The sequence below is a fragment of the Myxine glutinosa genome, chromosome 3 (genome assembly GCF_964187855.1).
Source record: "Myxine glutinosa chromosome 3, kmMyxGlut1.1, whole genome shotgun sequence".
Classification (NCBI taxonomy): Eukaryota; Metazoa; Chordata; class Myxini; order Myxiniformes; family Myxinidae; genus Myxine; species Myxine glutinosa.
In genome coordinates, this window is record NC_136263.1 from 67,451,880 (window position 1) to 67,469,971 (window position 18,092).

General features: G+C 50.6%; 1 protein-coding gene across 3 annotated transcripts in view; it reads left to right on the forward strand.

Moving 5' to 3' along the window:
• Window positions 1-2,242: 2,242 nt before the first annotated feature.
• Window positions 2,243-18,092, forward strand: part of LOC137423533 (vitellin-degrading protease-like) — an 80,060-nt gene continuing 64,210 nt past the window's right edge. The window contains exons 1-2 of one of the 3 annotated variants that reach the window (XM_068110794.2): window positions 2,243-2,411; window positions 14,467-14,639. In XM_068110794.2, coding sequence (XP_067966895.2) covers window positions 2,353-2,411; window positions 14,467-14,639 — 232 coding nt within the window. In that variant the 5' untranslated portion in view covers window positions 2,243-2,352. Of the gene's footprint in view, window positions 2,412-12,130; window positions 12,382-13,967; window positions 14,184-14,466; window positions 14,640-18,092 lie in introns of those variants that run through there. The other 2 variants (XM_068110795.2, XM_068110793.2) reach the window with 2 other exon arrangements.

Consider the following 18,092-nt stretch of genomic DNA (forward strand, 5'->3'; position numbering starts at 1 on the left):
TTGTACCCGCCTCCTAACAGTGACGACTCCATCTACATCTATCTCACCTATTCTATTCTCTATTCATTCTCTCTATTCTCTATTCCATTCAGACTCTCTGCTCACCTTCACTCCTTCATTCCTCTTTTCTCCCACCTCTGGAACACCCTCCCTCACTCTCTTCAATCCCTCTCCTCCCTCTAGCTCTTTAAAACAGCTGTTCACCACAATCTCTTATCTTCCCCCATCCAAACCCTTGATCTTTTCTACCCCCGTTAATTCACCCCAGATTCACTTTTTTGAAATACAAACTTCTTTCCTGGAAGTCCTAGCGGTGTCCTTGTGGTTTTTACCTCAATTCCCATGCCTCCTCCCCCCAAGCCCTCTCCCTCCCACAGATCTCCCGATGTCCCTGCTCTCCATCTTGTCTCCCGCTCCCTTTATCATGTTTTATGTGTCAGTTTGTCTTTTTGTGATCAATGTTAGCTCTTACACGAGCCTCGATGTTGTATACAACGCCCCCCCCCCCCCCCCAAAAAAAAACCGAAGAGCTATGTACTAATGCCTTGTATTCAATCAAACACTGAAACCCAAAGGATTTATGCCAGCCGGTATAAGCTAAACTGCTTCTGGAAGGTGATTTTGATCGAATGTAAAATTTTACCTGGTATGATTGGGTTTCATAATTGTGGTGCAAATGTAGCATTCTGCATGTGAGAGCAGTTCTTCATGGTGTGGCTTACATAGGATTTGCCGCATGAAGAGTTGTGAAATGTGAACTATCTACTATGAAAGGTGTTTCTTCTGGAGATGTTTGTCTTCATCATTTAGTTCAAACTGGTCAAAGGAGAAGAAAATCATATAGTTCCAGCAGCTGGCCACTTCAACCACTCAGCCGTAATAACACCATCCTTTGGTTCACCAGCACACGCCTAAGTCTCTTTACCCCAGCCAAGGTTCTGCGTGGCAGGATGACCACTTGTGTCTCTCTGGCGGCCTCTTCCTCACTATAATAGAAAACCTCATAAGGTCCACAATTGTGTGACCTTGAACCCATCACAGTCATTGGCATTCTCACACTACTCATAAGCCAGTTATAACACACTACAGGTTGGCTCAATAAAATGTATGGGTAGATGGATGATCCTCACTGTCGGTCGCATAAGGCTGCCGAGGTAGTTTCATTGGCTTTGAGATACAATTCTGGATGGGTCGCCACTCCAACACAGGATAGTGGTCGATAAAGGATAGTGGTATAGAAGTTAAAAATTTCAATTTATCTTGAGGTAAATTAAAAATTTTAACTACCTCTTATAGATAATATGTACTTCTGTAATTTTGTATTGATACTCATAAGTCCCAAATTCAATATAAAAAAGTTTATGGTGGATTTTAGCATTTTTGGTGGCCATTTTGAAAAGAGTGGCAGCCATGTTGAAATTCGAGTTGGCTAATCAATGGGATTTATAGAGTACCTATATAAGAGCATAAATGCCAATATTTTATGCTTGTATCACAATGTGAATGCTTCACCCTAACTAGATGGTATTCATAGAATACTTATACCCTGCACAGTCAACTTGGTGCGAGCCAACTCTTCTGTTTTCGAAGGGTTTTTTTCTTTGATCCAATATGGCTGCCAGACCACGTGAGCGATGACATCATAAATTTACCTTCTCTAATATAATTGTGTATATCACGCTCAATAAATTTCAAATTGATCAGACTAAGTGTTGTCCCTGTCGAATGATGACGTCATAATTTCGGCACCAACGACATCTTCGTTGACAACACTTATTCTCTTTGCGGAGTTCTTATACAATGAGCTACGTTTAAATTTTTTCCATGGAGCGGTTTTGTTGATGTAAAGTTGCAAACTTTTTTGGGTGTTTACAAGATGGCGCCTGTACCACGTGACCTATTACGTCATAATTATCATTTAAATATTATACAGGAGGGTGTGCTCCTATGAGGAAAATGTCGTGTTCAACTGTTGGTCCAACTTTTGCAGAGAAAATCTTTTTTTTTTTCTGTGCGGACAAACAGACAGCCAAACAAACGAAATCAAATGCAATACCCTCTCCTCTGGCGAGGTCAACTATGACAACTGCAACTGTTTGACATTATTGAATGTTATGCGGAGCAAATTTGGTGAACACATGTTCTCACTATGACGTAATAGGTGTTTAACATGTTTCAGATCATCTTGACCTTTGACTAAATTCCTTTTGCCTATTAATAGAACTAGTGAGGTACCCGTGCTAGGCACAGGTGGGAGGCTAGAAGCAAACAGACAATGCAGAAACGGCGAATACTAAAGCATGAAACCAATAAATTCCACATTCCTGTAGCACCTTCAGTCACACGCCAGACATGGACAGCAAGTACGTGAACGACTTCCATGAAAAGCGCAACCGTTCGCAAACAAACAGGTACGTTTGTTCTATACCCAGTCAATGGCAAATCTGCATATGGCAATCCGCGAAGGTCACGTTTAGAAACAAGAAACCATCACGGCATTCCGTCATTCACTTGAACTTGCTATCTCTTTTTTCATTCCAAACAGCATAACTCCAATCACAAATTAAATAACATTAATATAATAAATAAGCTTTTAACAAAATTCGTGACATAAACAAATATATATATATATATATATTTTTTTTTGTTTGTATACTGAATCGAGGCTCATGAAAGAGCTAACATTTATTTCACAAACAAATCAACCAAACAAACAAAATATACAAAAAGAGGGAGCGGAAGACAAGATGGGGAGAGAAGGTGAAGCACACAACCACAACATTTGAGAGCAGGGAGAAGTGTGGGAGGGAGAGGGCTTGGGGGCAGGGGGCGTGGGAAGGGGAGGGGGAGGTGGGGGTGCGGGGCTTGTCACGGAACGTCAAAACAAACGGCCTACCGGGGCCGCCCAAAAGACGGGCGTGAGGGGCGCGTCCACTAATGGAACGCCTCTCGCTTCCCAAATCGAGGGCCACGTGGTCAGGAGAACCTCGTCCCTTCTGGTTGCCTTGCCGTCCCACCGTGAGCGCTGGTCAGGGTGTACTTTAAGCTAAGCTTAAGTGTTAAGTGTTAAGTTCCTCCTTGCCCTCGCAAGGGAAAGGCTAGGGTCAAGCTCTCCCAAATTTCCAAACACTAGAAATCGGACGTCTCAAATTAATTAATTAATTTGTTAATACATCTCAGTCGCCCGCGACCTCTCCAGCGCGGGCGTCGAACCAGTTCATTTCCGGTGCGACCGGGCCGAGTATCGGCCCGGCCGTGGCCGAAGCCGTTGATTCCGCCGTAGCACGCTAACGCGTAGGCTCGCGCGTCCCTGGTCCGCCGGGGCTCCACGGGTGTCCTACCGTGCCTGACGCCGTTACCCTCTCAACTTTCGGGAGTAGGCGCCGGTGCCCGGGGACGGATTTCGCTGTCTAAACATGGTAGCGCTAGGCCAGTGGGACCGCCGGGACCCACGCGCACTCACAGGGTTGTTATGCGCGTGGGCGGCAGTATCAGACCGGGGCGCCCAAACGCTCCCCGGCTAAAGTTCATCCTGAAAGCGCCCACATTGTGCGGACAAACTCCACCAATTGGCCGGTCACACTGTGCCTATCGGCCGGCCTCGAAGACCGAAATTGTGGCGGTTACCGATCCTTCGGGTTCGGAACTATGCCACCCTGAAAATTAAATCCTGATGTGAAGTTCCGTACGGTTGGGTGAATACAATTACGAATTCGAAATCGTAATTGTATTCACTCAATTCCAATCATCAATTGATACTTTAACAAAACGATTAACACGATTAACGTTTAACGATTAAACATTACGATTGAATGACGGTTGTATTGGGATATTATCAAACCCGCGCATTGCCGTCATCTTTCCACTTCCGGATTCGCTGCAGGTTTGTAATTCTCATCAAAATCTAAACAGTATTTGTAGAATTTCAATAAAAGCCACATCACTGTTCATATTGGTAAATATTATTCCATCGTGTTTGGAAAAACTGGAAAATTGGAAAAATTGGAAAAACAATATAGTGAAGGAGCAGCGCTCCTGCTTGAGACGGACGAAGTGACGGACAAGACACAAACTCGTCCGAGAAGATGTTTATTGTATAATCATCTCGGGAACTCTGAAAGCCCATTTATCGGGTTCGCATATATATATCCAAACCAAAAAGCATACATCAGAACCAAAGCCCCGCCTCTCAGGCGAGGCACGCTTTGGTGGTCATGTGACCGACAGGTGCAAAGGATTATAACCTCGGCGCCGCGGTTTGGCCGCCGGTTACGTCACCAGCTTGGGCCAGGAGATTCTGTTGCTGGTCTCGAGATTTGGGGGACCCATGGGTCGCTACACACGCCCCCCCAGAATCGACTTGGTCCAGGAAGGTCAACCTGAGGGGGGTCCGGATGACCCGACCGAAACGACCCCTGGCTGGTCGCGGGGGGTGGGGGGGGGGGGGTCCGGTGTGGTGGCGGGTGGCCGGACGGGGGGTGCAGTGGACGGGGGGGCACCGCGGTGGGAGAGCCAGCCGTGGTGGCTGGCCGACGTCCATGTGGGCCGGCTTGAGGCGGTCCACCGAAATCCGGTCCGCCCGGCCGCCGATGCTGACGACGAAGGACTTGTTGTCCCGTCGTAGGACCCGGAAGGGTCCGTCGTATGGTGGCCGGAGCGGCACCCGGTGCGCGTCGTGGCGCACAAAGACGTACTCCGCCGTGCGGAGTGTTAGGGGGACGTAGGATTGGGGGTCGCCATGGCGGGACGTGGGCACCGGGGCGAAACGTTGGGCGGCCTCCTGGAAGTCCGTGCGCTGGCGCACGGCAGACCAGGGGCTGATGGCGTCGGGCACGAACTCACCCGGGACGCGGAGGGCCTGGCTGTTCACCAGCTCGGCGGTGGACGCCTGGAGGTCCTCCTTTGGAGCCGTGCGGGGGCCAGCAGCGTGGCGTTGGCGAGGGCCCGTTTCGCGCCGGTGAAAGCAGCGTCCATGTCCATGGACCAGACGACGTTGCGCTTCGCCGGCTGGCCGCGGAGGGTGGTGTACAAGGGCCGCATGAGTTGCGCAGCTCGGGGCACGAAGCGGTGGTAAAAGTTCACCATCCCGAGGAACTCCTGCAGCGCCTTGACGGAGCGGGGGCGCGGGAAAGCGGCGATGGCCTCGACTTTGGCCGGTAGCGGTACGGCGCCGTTCCGGGTGATGTGGTGGCCCAAAAAGTCGATCGTCACCGCACCAAAGTGACATTTGGCCGGGTTGATGATCAAGCCATGCTCGCTGAGGCGGCCGAACAGCATCCGGAGGTGGAGGAGGTGCTCGGCTCTGGACGTGCTGGCGACGAGGATGTCGTCCAGGTAGGTAAAGAGGAACGGCAAGTCACGCAGCACGCTGTCCATCAGGCGCTGGAACGCCTGTGCCGCGTTTTTGAGGCCGAAGGGCATCCGGAGGAATTCGAAGAGGCCGAAAGGTGTAAAAACGGCCGTCTTCGGGATGTCAGCCGGGCGGACGGGCACCTGGTGGTACCCCCGAATCAGGTCCACTTTTGAAAAAATGGTCCGCCCCACCAACAGGGCGGAAAAATCCTGGATGTGCGGGACGGGGTACCTGTCAGGGGTAGTGGCGTCGTTGAGGCGGCGGTAGTCGCCGCATGGCCGCCATCCGCCCCCCGGCTTCGGGACGATGTGCAGCGGCGAGGCCCAAGCGCTGTCGGAGCGCCGCACGATGCCGAAGCGCTCCAGCGCGGCGAATTCGGCCTTGGTGACGGCGAGTTTGGCTGGGTCGAGACGGCGAGCTCGGGCGTACACCGGCGGGCCCGTAGTGGGAATGTGATGCTCGATGCCGTGACGCACCGCGACGGCCGAAAACGTCAGTCGCGTGAGGGCCGGGAACTCCGCGAGGAGACACGCGAAGTCGTCTGCCAACGGGAGGACGCAGGAAAGCTCGGTGGGCACGGAACGGCTCAAGGTGCACGCCAGCGAGCTGAAAGTTTCGGCATTGATGAGACGCCGACGTTTAACGTCGACCAGCAGCCCATGGGCGCAAAGGAAATCGGCCCCAAGCAAAGCCATGGGGACATCCGCCGTCACGAACTCCCAGCGAAAGAGCTGGCTGCCGAAGCGGAGGGCGACTGTGCGTGGGCCGAAGGTGCAGATGGCGGAGCCGTTGGCCGCGATTAAGGAGGGGCCGCAAATGGCGGCCCGCCTGTCCTCCGCCGAAGCGGGAATGACGCTCAGCTGAGTGCCGGTGTCGCAGAGAAAACGCCGCCCCGACGCTTGGTCTGCGATGAATAGCAGGTTTCCGGAACGGCCGGCGCTCATGGCTGGTAGTGAGTGCCGGCCCGACCGTTTCCCGACTTGCCGAACGTGCACGGGGGTCGACATGATCGGGCCTGCCGCCCGAACCTGGCATGGAAATAACACCAGGCCGGGTCTGGCGGGGGCTCCGGTCAACGCGTCGGGACCGGGTGACGCGGCGTCGCTGCTGCCAGTCGCGCCGGCCCGGCGGCCTCCGGGAAGGAAGCTGCATCGCGGGCGTCGGGCGGGTGGGTGGGAAACTGCGCCGCGGGTGCCGACTGGGTGGCGGGCGGGCTCCCGGCAGCCACCCCGATGAGCTGGCTTGCCGAATCGATCTTGTCGGCCTCCCTGGCGAGGTCGCAGGGGTTCGTGATGGTCGTGCTTGCCAGGGCGACCCGGACCTGGGCCGGGAGCTGGCGGAGAAAAAGCTCTTGGAAAAGGAAATCCGAGGGATGCTTGCCGAGCAACGCGAACATGTAGTCCATACGTTCGGACGGGCGCGTATCGCCGAGCTCAGGAAGGTCGAGCAGGCGTCGTGCGCGTTCAGCCGGGGAGAGGGCGAAAGCGCCCAGAAGAAGTGCCTTGATGGCGTCGTACTTGCAGTCAGCGGGTGGGCTCTGGAGGAGGCTCAGGCAGCGGGCGGCGGTCACGGAGCCGAGCGCGGCGACCACGTAATGGTATTTCGTGGTGTCCTCCGTAATGCCACGCAGGGCGAACTGGGAGTCCGCCTGAGCGAGCCAGACGGTGGCATGTGCTTCCCAGAAAGTGGGCAGTTTGAGGGACACTGCCGTGTCCATCGCGTGTTGTAAACTCGGGGTCACCAGTGAAGGAGCAGCGCTCCTGCTTGAGACGGACGAAGTGACGGACAAGACACAAACTCGTCCGAGAAGATGTTTATTGTATAATCATCTCGGGAACTCTGAAAGCCCGTTTATCGGGTTCGCATATATATATCCAAACCAAAAAGCATACATCAGAACCAAAGCCCTGCCTCTCAGGCAAGGCACGTTTTGGTGGTCATGTGACCGACAGGTGCAAAGGATTATAACCTTGGCGCCGCGGTTTGGCCGCCGGTTACGTCACCGGCTTGGGCCAGGTGATTCTGTTGCTGGTCTCGAGCTTTGGGGGACCCATGGGTCGCTACAATAGTTATTCATTTTTCATGAAAGTTATTCATGAAATAACTACAACAGTTATTTCATTTTACTCCAGTGGGTCCAAGGATTACCCACCCAAAATATCGTTGCGATCGGTTCAGCCGTTTTTTGCAGTACCTTGGAACGGACAGACGGACGGACATTTGGTGAATTATAGTAAGATAGTACTCTGAACTTCACAGCTTGTGGTATTCATGCTTACAATGGGGCTGCAAAGAATGGTGACCCGTAAAGCACAACTCTTTTTGAATGTACGATAATATTTCTGAAAATGCGATAATTTTGAGGTTCCAATAAGCTATTTCCACTTTTCACATCTGGCAATCCTGCCTCATACTCTCAGCATTGGGGAATATCGAGATTCGGACAAAATGGCGGCTCGTATAAAATATAGATTGTGTTCGGAAATGCAAAGCAAGAGTTTAAAGGACCCTTCCCAGGACTATAAAAAAGCAAGAGTTTAAAGGACCCTTCCCAGGACTATAAAAAAGCACGAGTTTAAAGGACCCTTCCCAGGACTATAAAAAAGCAAGAGTTTTGCAAAGCAAAGCAAGCAAAAAGCAAGAGTATAAAAAAGCAAGAAAAAGCAAGAAAGAGGATAAAAAAGCAAGTAAAAAAGCAAAGCAAGAGCAGGTTTAGTCCCTTTAAAGGACTATAAACGGCGTCGTACATGCGTGTGTGCGAGTTCCACCCATTGCATGGTTGGACAGTTCACCTGAGTCCGTCCACAATTTCTATATTTTACCCTTCAGAACTTTAGAATTTACATTTTAAAACCCTTTAAAATTACCCTTTAGAACTATAATTTACCCTTTAGAACCCTTGAGCATTACCCTTTGGAACTAGAATTTACCTTTTAGAACTCCTTCTCTCAAGCCGCACTTTCACTGTGGAGTTTATGTATATGTTTACTATTATTTTCAAGTATTTTCTCTTTAAATTGTGTTCGGTTTCTGTGAAGTTGGTGATTGATAGCATAATAGAGGAGCAGAAAGCGTTACATATTCCGCTGTTTCGAAGTGGGAATACCCATTTGCTTTTATGAGCGGGAGGAGGGTGAGAGAGTGATGATTGGACAATTTTAGAAGGGGAATGTTGAGGCTTCGAGGATGGGTGGTGGGGGGGGAGCAAAGATGGGACAGAGGGACGGGGGGGGGGGGGACGGGGGGAGGGGGAAGCTGAGGTTTTTGTCAGAATTGCCTGTGTACGTTTACTTATAGTAAAAGGGTGTGTGTGTGTGTGTATGTATGTATGTATGTATATATATATATATATATATATATATATATATATATATATATATATATATATATATATATATATGTATGTGTGTGTGTGTGTGTGTGTGTGTGTGTGTGTGTGTGTGTGTGTGTGTGTGTGTGTGTGTGTGTGTGTGTGTGTGTGTGCATATATATATTGTTACGGTTTTTAGAACCTTCACATGAAATTTAGTATTAAATTTCCTTATAAATAACCCCTGTGTACATTCCCCTTAATTGGCTGTTAATTGAAATGAGTGCACCTTAGTTAGTCCACATTGCAACACGTAGCAAATCATAGGCCCTTCTAACAGTTATTTCATTATTATGTGTGTCAGGTAAGGATGTGTTTCCAGTAGTTGACCTTGCGTTGCATCAATCAAATAAGATAGGCCCCATTCCGTCCATTTTGCTCTCCCTCTCCGAATCACGTTACTTCATTGCCAGCAGCGTTCGCCTCCATTACGCCGTGGTCAGCTCGGAGAAGAAGGGCGTGGCCCGCCCCTCGTCATCGTAGGCGGAGCCAGGAAGAGCCCGTGCCAACCAATCGGCACCGCGGTGAGCGACCCGGAAGGCGTGCCCTCGTAGCCCGCGGCTTGATCTCGGGGAAGGCCATAAAAGGGTGAGTGAGGGACTGCTTATGCAGATGAGTGAGGGAGCGCGAATCAAGAAGTCAAGTGAGGTTCGTGTGAGGTCGGTTCTGTGGAAGAAGGCACTTGAGGAGGTACGAGAGAGAGGCGTTGCTTCACAACAGCCCACCCTGCAGCGTGCAGCTTTGACGCGCTGCCACGAGTATCCCGCCGTGCGAACCAGAGTGCGGAGAGTCGGCGGCTGCTCGCCTCCAGTCCTGCACGGAATTGAACCTGCATGGATTTGGTGTGTGTGTGTGTGTGTGTGTATATATATATATTGTTACGTTTGTAGGGGGTAGGGATACCTTAGTCCAGGTAGCGTGTATAGATTAGTGTGCTACGACTGTCGTGAAGAAGAAGAAGAAATTTCGATGTATTATAAGTTGGGATCCGGTAGACCGGATGTCAGATAAGCTTGTATCTTCGTCCCCATCAGAGGGGTGGGGCTTGTTAATTAGCGAGGGATTATGAGTAATTAATTCCAAGTTTGTAATTGCCTCTGTAATCTTTTCCTGTGTTCCTTATGACACCGCACTACAGATACCTAGCCAGAAATCGGCCATTAACCACACTAATTAAAAACCAACCGGAAACCAGGCATCAAGCACTTTTGCTGACATCAACTTGGTGAGCGCAGATGACAGGCAGGTTCGTGAGGCCACGCCTAGAAGAGCAGTGATTGGACCAGGATTTGATTGGCACAGAGTCTGGTAAAATGGTATTATGGGATTGATGAAGCAGGCACGGATGACGTCAGAGCCACGCGTACAAAAAATAGGTGGAGCGGCGGACATTTTGCCCTTCTCGTTTTGGAACTGGTGGTGAACGGTCGTGTGCAGACATTTTCTCTTATCTCTTGGGTCTGGACTTTGTTGGTGAACGGTCGCCGAAAAGCTCTCTCTCATCATCGACATTTTATCTCTCTCAGCATCGACGTCCTCTTGGTTCTTCTCGTTCTGGACCCCATAGCGAATGGTCGCTATTGCTCTTGCACAAGGAAGCTTCATCGTGAACGGTCGTGTTCCGACATCTTGCTAGTGGTCGTGAGGAGGCGGAACTGCAGACGGAGAGCTAGTGCAGAGATCATGAGGACAAGCACAGCTGGAGGAGCGAGCAGCACGCCAAGGCCGTTCGCTTAGCGCACGGAGCCTGGAGTGAGCGTGCCGCGTGGGAGGCCTACTTCGCGCCAACGAGCGTGTTTCATACGCAAAGGCGTAGAGGCCTCAGATGATTCCTGATGAGATACACCAGCCGATTTTAGCGAAGTACTCATTAAATAACACATTTATTTTCAGTTATTTTATCCTTTATCTGTATTCGGGTCTGTATGAGAGCACTCCAATTAGGAGTTCGTTCATTTTAGTATCGTGCATTTTCTTTGTTACCGGCATTTCTTTCATTAAACCTGTTTATTTGTACATTTTAATTCCGTTTCGGTTTGAGTTAATTTATCCAGGTGTGAAGATGTCGGGTGGAGGCCGTCCAGGTAAGTTCGTCATCCCCATTTCCCTCGCATGTAAAGATTACCGTCATTTTTGGATTGAACGCTTCGGAGTATTAAGCTCGCTTGGTCATCCGTGTCACCCTGCGGTGTTCACCACACAGGGTAGTCACACGACAATATATATATTGTTGCGGATATGGAATTTGGCCTCCATATCCGCTTGTAAATATTCCCCTATTTCCCCAATACTCCCCAACTATCCCCAATCCCCCATTCCCTAGTCCCATTGTCTGTAAACGACACTCAGTAGAGCCGACCTTCCCCTTTTTCCCCCATTAAATGTCGTGCCCAGGTTCACCGCATCTCACGTAGACAACTATAGGACATCTTGCTAGTTATTCTTAGTCGATGTCAGTTAAGGACTCGTTTCCATTAATTCTGACTCTTCGTTGCACCAGAATGTGATTATATGGCACCTGTTAGGAAGTTTAGGACCTCCCCTTACCTCCCCGCATCTCTTCCTCATGGAGCTGAAGCAGCAACACCAACTACAACAACAGCGGGGGGCGGCGCGGCAGCGGCGCGGGGAGTGCGCGTCCTCACTCCGGCTTGGTTAGCCGCCATTGCCCATGTGCTCCGACGGGGTTACCACGAAGGGGCTGCCTGTCAGCTCCTCGTCAAGGGCGGAGCCCCGGTAACCCCCCCGCACCCAATAAGAAGCGGCGGACCGATTCCATCTGGGGCGGAGCTAGCGAGCCGAGGGCGTGTCACTCCCCGCTGGATATACACAGCCACTTACCGGAAGTGACGTAAGATGCGCCCCCAGCTTGGAACGACAAGTCGCGACCTCCGAGCGCGGAGCAACCTCCCCGCATCTCTAGACCGGACCGGGTCGATCCTGCCCTGAGCCCAGGTGCACCTGGAGCCATCTATTCTGCCTTTCCTTGCCATCAATCCCCGTGTGAGTCAGTTTTTGTCCTGTTTATCTGTCGTCTGTCGGGGCTACTATAAGACCGTAATTAAGTGCCCACCTTTCTATGCTGTCTCTCTCATCCCTGTAATCTGAACCTTCCGCAATATTATAATTATAACCTCCTCCGGAGGTCTTGAGAACCGTACCCCTGGTGTCGTATGATTTTTAACCCAGCCGTGTGTCCTTTCCTCAATTGATCTAGCGTAGCGCGATTAGTCAACGCTCGGGTATAATCGGGTAACTTGTGCGGACACGGCGGCCATTCCGCTCGGCCCACCATAACATCAAAGTCGTGTCTGTAACAATATATATATATATCTGTGTGTGTGTGTGTGTGTGTGTGTGTGTGTGTGTGTGTGTGTGTGTGTTTGTGTGTGTGTGTGAGAGTGACTGTAGAGGGTGATGCAATCACCCTACAGGTAATGTGCTCGTGACCTCGTGTCCATGAAAAGGCAGATGTAAAGTACATTTCATTATTTGTAGTCGAAAATAAAAAGATAGATTTACTGTGTATGTTGTGAGTCAATGTTCACAGTCCGCTTGGTTTTGTACAAATGATTTCGAGTTGATAAGATTTTGTACATTCCAGAGTGGAAATGTTTAACCACGTGTTTGCAGTTTCGCATGCATTTGAAATGCAGAGGTGAGTGCACATCGACATCCGTACCGTAGAATTGGATATATCTTGCACTCTAAGTCGTTTAAACTGTAAATTGTGAAATTCCAGCCAATTTTGTGGTTATTTTCACATTCGCAGAGAAGGAAGATGTCTGAATGGAAAGCGGTAACGAGTGCAGTAATGCGTGTTTGGTTCTGTGTCCTACTGCTATATATAATTGATATAAATGATCTAGATGAAGAGGAGGGGTTAATACATGTACAAATGTACAGCCAGGCTGAAGATAAATAGTTTGGATGAAGAGCAATAGATGTATGAAAAGTTTAGGTGCTTTTTTTCGGATAGCACACCGATGTCCGGCTAACGTTGGCAATAGATCGGACATTGGCAAAGGTCATAAGCGGATTTCCAACGTCTGTCCAACATTTGCAGTATGGTGTAAAATCATATTGCCAACATTGATCCAACGTCGGTATTATTATTACTCGCAAAATCGAAGATTTTGAAGACCTTGTTATTTTGTCTGTTTGTTTGTCTGTCAGTCGCCTACATGTCACAATTCTAAACCGATCGACATGAAACTGTAGCAAGTTCTAGAGGTCCTCACAACTGAGAAGCCTCAAAGGTTCTTGATTTTGAGGTCAAAGGTTCTTGAGATCAAATTTCTAAAATCGTCATTTTTCATCCGATTGACTTGGAAGTTGAACACGATTTGCATATTGGGTCAGTGAATTGGGAAGCCAACTATTTTTGAGGTCAAAAGTTCAAAGGTGAATCCAAGGTCAAAATCATCAATTTTCATCCGATTGACCTGAGCTTTGATTAAGATCGTCAATTTTAATCTTAATGAAATGGACAATTTGATGTATCCATGGCAACATTTTTAGGCCGACCTCACAAGGATGATCAGGTTGAGTCAACCCATCTGGTGTTAATTCAACGGCATGAGAGGGGCTTGAACTCAAGACCCCAAGTAAGATCTTAAGCCAGCCACCTTAAACTTTAAGCCAGCACCACGCTTTCCAACGTTGGTGTGTTGTATGAGAATGAGTCCAGACATGGTAGTGTAGTTACTAGAATGGGTCCAGACATGGAATCTGAGAATGGGTCCAGACATGGTATTTTAGGTAATATAATTTGTCCAGACATGGTATTTGAGAATGGGACCAGACAGGGTATCTGAGAATAGGTCCGCACATGGTAGTTGAGGTAATATAATTTGTCCAGACATGGTATTTGAGAATGGGTCCAGACATGATATCTGAGAATGGGGCTACACATTGTAGATTAGGTCATATAATGACTCCAGACATGGTATCTGAGAATGAGTCCATTTACATATGGTTCAAGGTATTTGTTCTGGGGAAAACGAATGATAGTGGAGGACTTTATTATCCAAATGAAAATATTTTGCAAAGGGTAAGTGAAGAAAAAGCCTTAGAATCGTGCACCAAGTACTTTTTATTTTGTATACAGAGGAAGGCTCATGGAAGAGTTCGAACACAGAAAAGAATGAACACAGTGGAGTGGAAATCTGGGAAACTCACAATCAGCAGGGTCCAGGGACATGTAGGGGAAGAATGGGTGAGGGGATGAACGAGAGAGTAGAGGGAGGGAGGGGGCAGAGGATACAGGGGGCGAACAAGCTGGATCCAAACACAGAACGAAGGGGATAAAAAAAAACAGGAAGGGAAATCTGGGGATCAAACAGCAATGGAACAAAAAACGGAAAGGTGCAGGGTGGAGGGAGAGGGGAGAAAACACAATAAGCTACAAAGGATGCTTGACAAATGTGTGACTTTTGTCCTTTTTCATTCGGAAAAGCTGTGAGTGCAGCACAGACACGATGGGTCAAATACCCTTTTATGTCTCATTTTTGGGTGGACACATCTTTAGATCTCCTTTGTTGGGATTTTCATGATAAACAAGTAAATATTGCTACATGTACTGTATATAAAAGCAAAATGTGTTCTTTATAAAGAAAGTTTAAACGATGCTCAGTAAATCTGATTTTAATGTTTGTTTTTTTAATATAGATTTATTGTGTTTGAGAAACAAAGAACAATGCTGCTTTGTCTTTTATCCGTCCCTTCTGTTTGCCTTTTGCAGACTCATCCTGTTGAGTTTGTTCTTGGTTCAGGGGTGTATCTTGGTTTCCTCAACGTACCAAAGATACTCCATCACACATCGGGCATCCTTCGATGGACAACATCACCAGGACGAGCTGTTCAGACAACGACCAGCTGCAGAGACGCTGCATTTACCAGCTCACCTACCATTACGTACGTTCGACCCCGTCCGTGATATACGATGACGTCATGCTCACATTGCTACACAACGTATCCATAAAGGGCCAAAAGGTTGTTATGACAACAGAAACTGTTATTATTAGGGTACCTGATTGTACTCTATTGTTTTTGTACAGATTGTTATTATTTTTCATCAAATCGATTTAACTGTTTATTTGCTGCTAAATTCGTTTTCTGTGCAATCGCTTGAGTGATTGATGTAAAATTTTCAACATAGGAGCGACTACCCATGGAGATTTTTTTATTGATAATTATGACGTCACGTGTAATGGTAGCCATCTTGGATTAAAGGAAAAACTTTGGACATCTCTAAAACCACTGAACGAAAAAAATGAAATGCCTGTTGTCTGTGTCCTTTATAACATCCTTAAAAACAGCAAGTTTCCTGTTTGGAATGATTTTAAATTTTGTTTGACTGCCAGACAGGCAGACGGAGTACAAATATTATCTCGCTCCTCTGCACATGCGCGATCGGGTCAAATTCAGAGACGAAGTACTGTTAAACGGCAGGTTTGTCTTCCGATTCGTATTCAAAGTATAACATTCAATTGAAATAAGTTGCTCCTCGATCATGAACTGATTAGACGGACGGACCAACAAACAGACATGAAGCAATTGCTTAACCCCGCTTTTCGCTTCATGCGCATGGGGTAACAATAACATAGGCGGGGTGTACGAGCGGCAAAGTTAATTGATCCTGATGATGTAAAATGCCGTAATATTTTGTCCAAGTACTGTGAAACAGAAGTGTTTTGAAAGTGTCAAAAAGGCGATTTGTGTTCTACAGTGTTCAAGTTTATAATTAAATTTAAATAAAATGAAGAATTTAACGAAAAGGATTCTGTAAGTTAACCGTCGTTGATGCGGTGTCTTATACACCACTGTGGCGGGCACAAGGGACAATAATTCCGCACACCAGTGGGTGGCGCGAGCGTCCAGGCGGGGAACTGAAATGCATGCACCGCCTTTCGGCCGATTGGCCACGCCCGGGGGCAAGGCGTGGCCTCGGGACATATATGCGGGCTCTAAGCTCGAGCCCGCCCAGTGTTGAAGTGCGAGCTCTTAATAAAGACTCTTGTTTGTATTCACGCGTTGTGGCCTAGCTCTCTGGCAATCGAGTCGTGTGTGCACAGCACCACACTGGTGACCCCGATTGGTTCAGCCGTTGCTGACCCCCGAACGTGCCATGGCTACCAACGCCGTCGCAATCAAACTCCTGGAGTTTTGGGAAGCGCAAGCCGACGTTTGGTTTGTGCAAGCCAAAGCTCAATTCCAACTCCGGGGCATCACGGCAGATGAGACCCAGTACTACCACGTGGTCGCCGCCCTCGGGCCCGGCACTGCCGCCCGCATCGTGTCCATCCTTCGGCGCCTGCCAGGCGACCATAAGTACGAGGCACTCAAACGTCTCCTCCTCGCCACGTTCGGGCTCACAGAGGTCGAACGTGCCGACCGCCTCCTGGACCTTCCCGCCCTTGGCGACACACGGCCATCCGTCCGGATGGATTTCATGCTGTCCCTGCTTGGAGATCAGTGCCTGGATTTCTTGTTCCGTGCACTTTTCCTCCGCCAGCTACCGATACAGGTGCGCCTCGCGCTGGCCGGGTCCAACATCACGGAACCCCGCGCCCTGGCCGGAGAGGCCGACAAGTTTTTCGTGGCCTGCGCCACGTGGTCGATTTACGGGGCTGTCGTAGTGGATCCCGGTGCAGAGGCTACAGCGCCATCGGCTTCCCTCGTGGCCGCTGCTGCGCCCCGCCCACTACCGCCGCCGCCACCACTACCGCCGCCGCCACCACCACCGCCGCCGGCATGGCCGACGCGGCCGCCACCGCCGCAAACCTGGTGCTACTACCATGCCAGGTTCGGCCGCAAGGCTAAAACGTGCCGCCCGCCATGTTCTTTTGACGGGTCGGGAAACGACCGGGCCGGCGCTCACTTGCGGCCCTGAGCGTCGGCCATTCCGGCAGCCTCCTGTTCATCACGGACACCTTATCCGGGCGCCGTTTTCTTTGCGACACGGGAGCGCAGGTAAGCGTCCTCCCTGCTTCCGCATCTGACAAGCAAGCCGCGGGCCGGGGCCCCGCTTTGCTTGCCGCCAACGGTACACCCATCCACACATTCGGGAAGCGTTGCCTCTCACTGCAGTTCGGAGGGCAGCGCTTTCAATGGTCGTTCGTTACCGCCAGCGTGCCAATGGCCCTGTTCGGCGCGGACTTCCTATGTGCGCATGGGCTGTTGGTCGACGTTAAGCGCAGACGTCTCGTCCAGGCCGAAACCTTCACCTTGCTCGCTTGTTCGCTGAGCGGCTCGTTGAGCAGCTCGCTGAGCAGCTCACCGAGCGGCTTGCCAAGCGGCTTGCTGAAAGGTTCCGTCCCGGCGAGGTTAGTCTGCACGCTTCCGGCAGCGGACGAGTTTACCGGCCTCCTCGCCAGTTTCCCAGCCCTCACGCGGCCCACCTTCTCAGCGGTGGCCGTCAAGCACGGGGTGGAGCACCATATCCCCACGGTCGGGCCGCCGGTCTACGCCCGGCACGCCGACTCGAGCCCACGAAGCTCGCTGTGGCGAAAGCGGAGTTCGCCACGCTGGAGCGGCTGGGCATCGTACGGCGCTCCAACAGCGCTTGGGCCTCTCCTCTGCACATTGTGCCGAAGCCCGGCGGAGGATGGCGGCCGTGCGGTTACTACCGCCAGCTCAATGATGCCACCACCCCCGACCGCTACCCGGTCCCGCATATCCAGGACTTTTCCGCCCGGTTGGCAAACATGACCGTGTTCTCCAAGGTGGACCTCATCCGGGGCTAGCACCAGGTCCCCGTCCAACCGGACGATGTCCCAAAGACGGCCGTCATCACCCCTTTCGGCCACTTTGAGTTCCTGCGAATGCCTTTTGGGTTGAAGAATGCGGCCCAGGCGTTCCAACGGCTCATGGACAGCGTCTTGCGTGACTTACCTTTCATCTATGTCTACCTGGACGACATCCTAGTCGCGAGCGCATCCCGGGAGGAGCACCTGCTCCACCTCCGCACGCTTTTCGAACGCCTGGGCCAGCATGGCCTGATCATCAACCCCGCAACGTGCCGTTTTGGCATCGCCGTCATCGACTTCTTGGGGCACCGCATCACCAGGCACGGGGCCGTCCCTTTACCGGCCAAGGTGGAGGCGGTCAGGGATTTCCCGCACCCCCGCACGATCAAGGGGCTCCAGGAGTTCCTGGGCATGGTAAATTTTTACCACCGCTTCGTGCCCCACGTCGCCCAGCTCCTCCGCCCCCTGCACGAGGCCCTCCGGGGCAAGCCGGGCAAAGGTGACATTGCCTGGTCGGAGCCGATGGCCGCGGCGTTTGCGGGCGCAAAGCTGGCCCTGGCCAACGCCACCATGCTGGCGCACCCGGCGCCCGATGCACCGATCGCCCTCACCACCAACG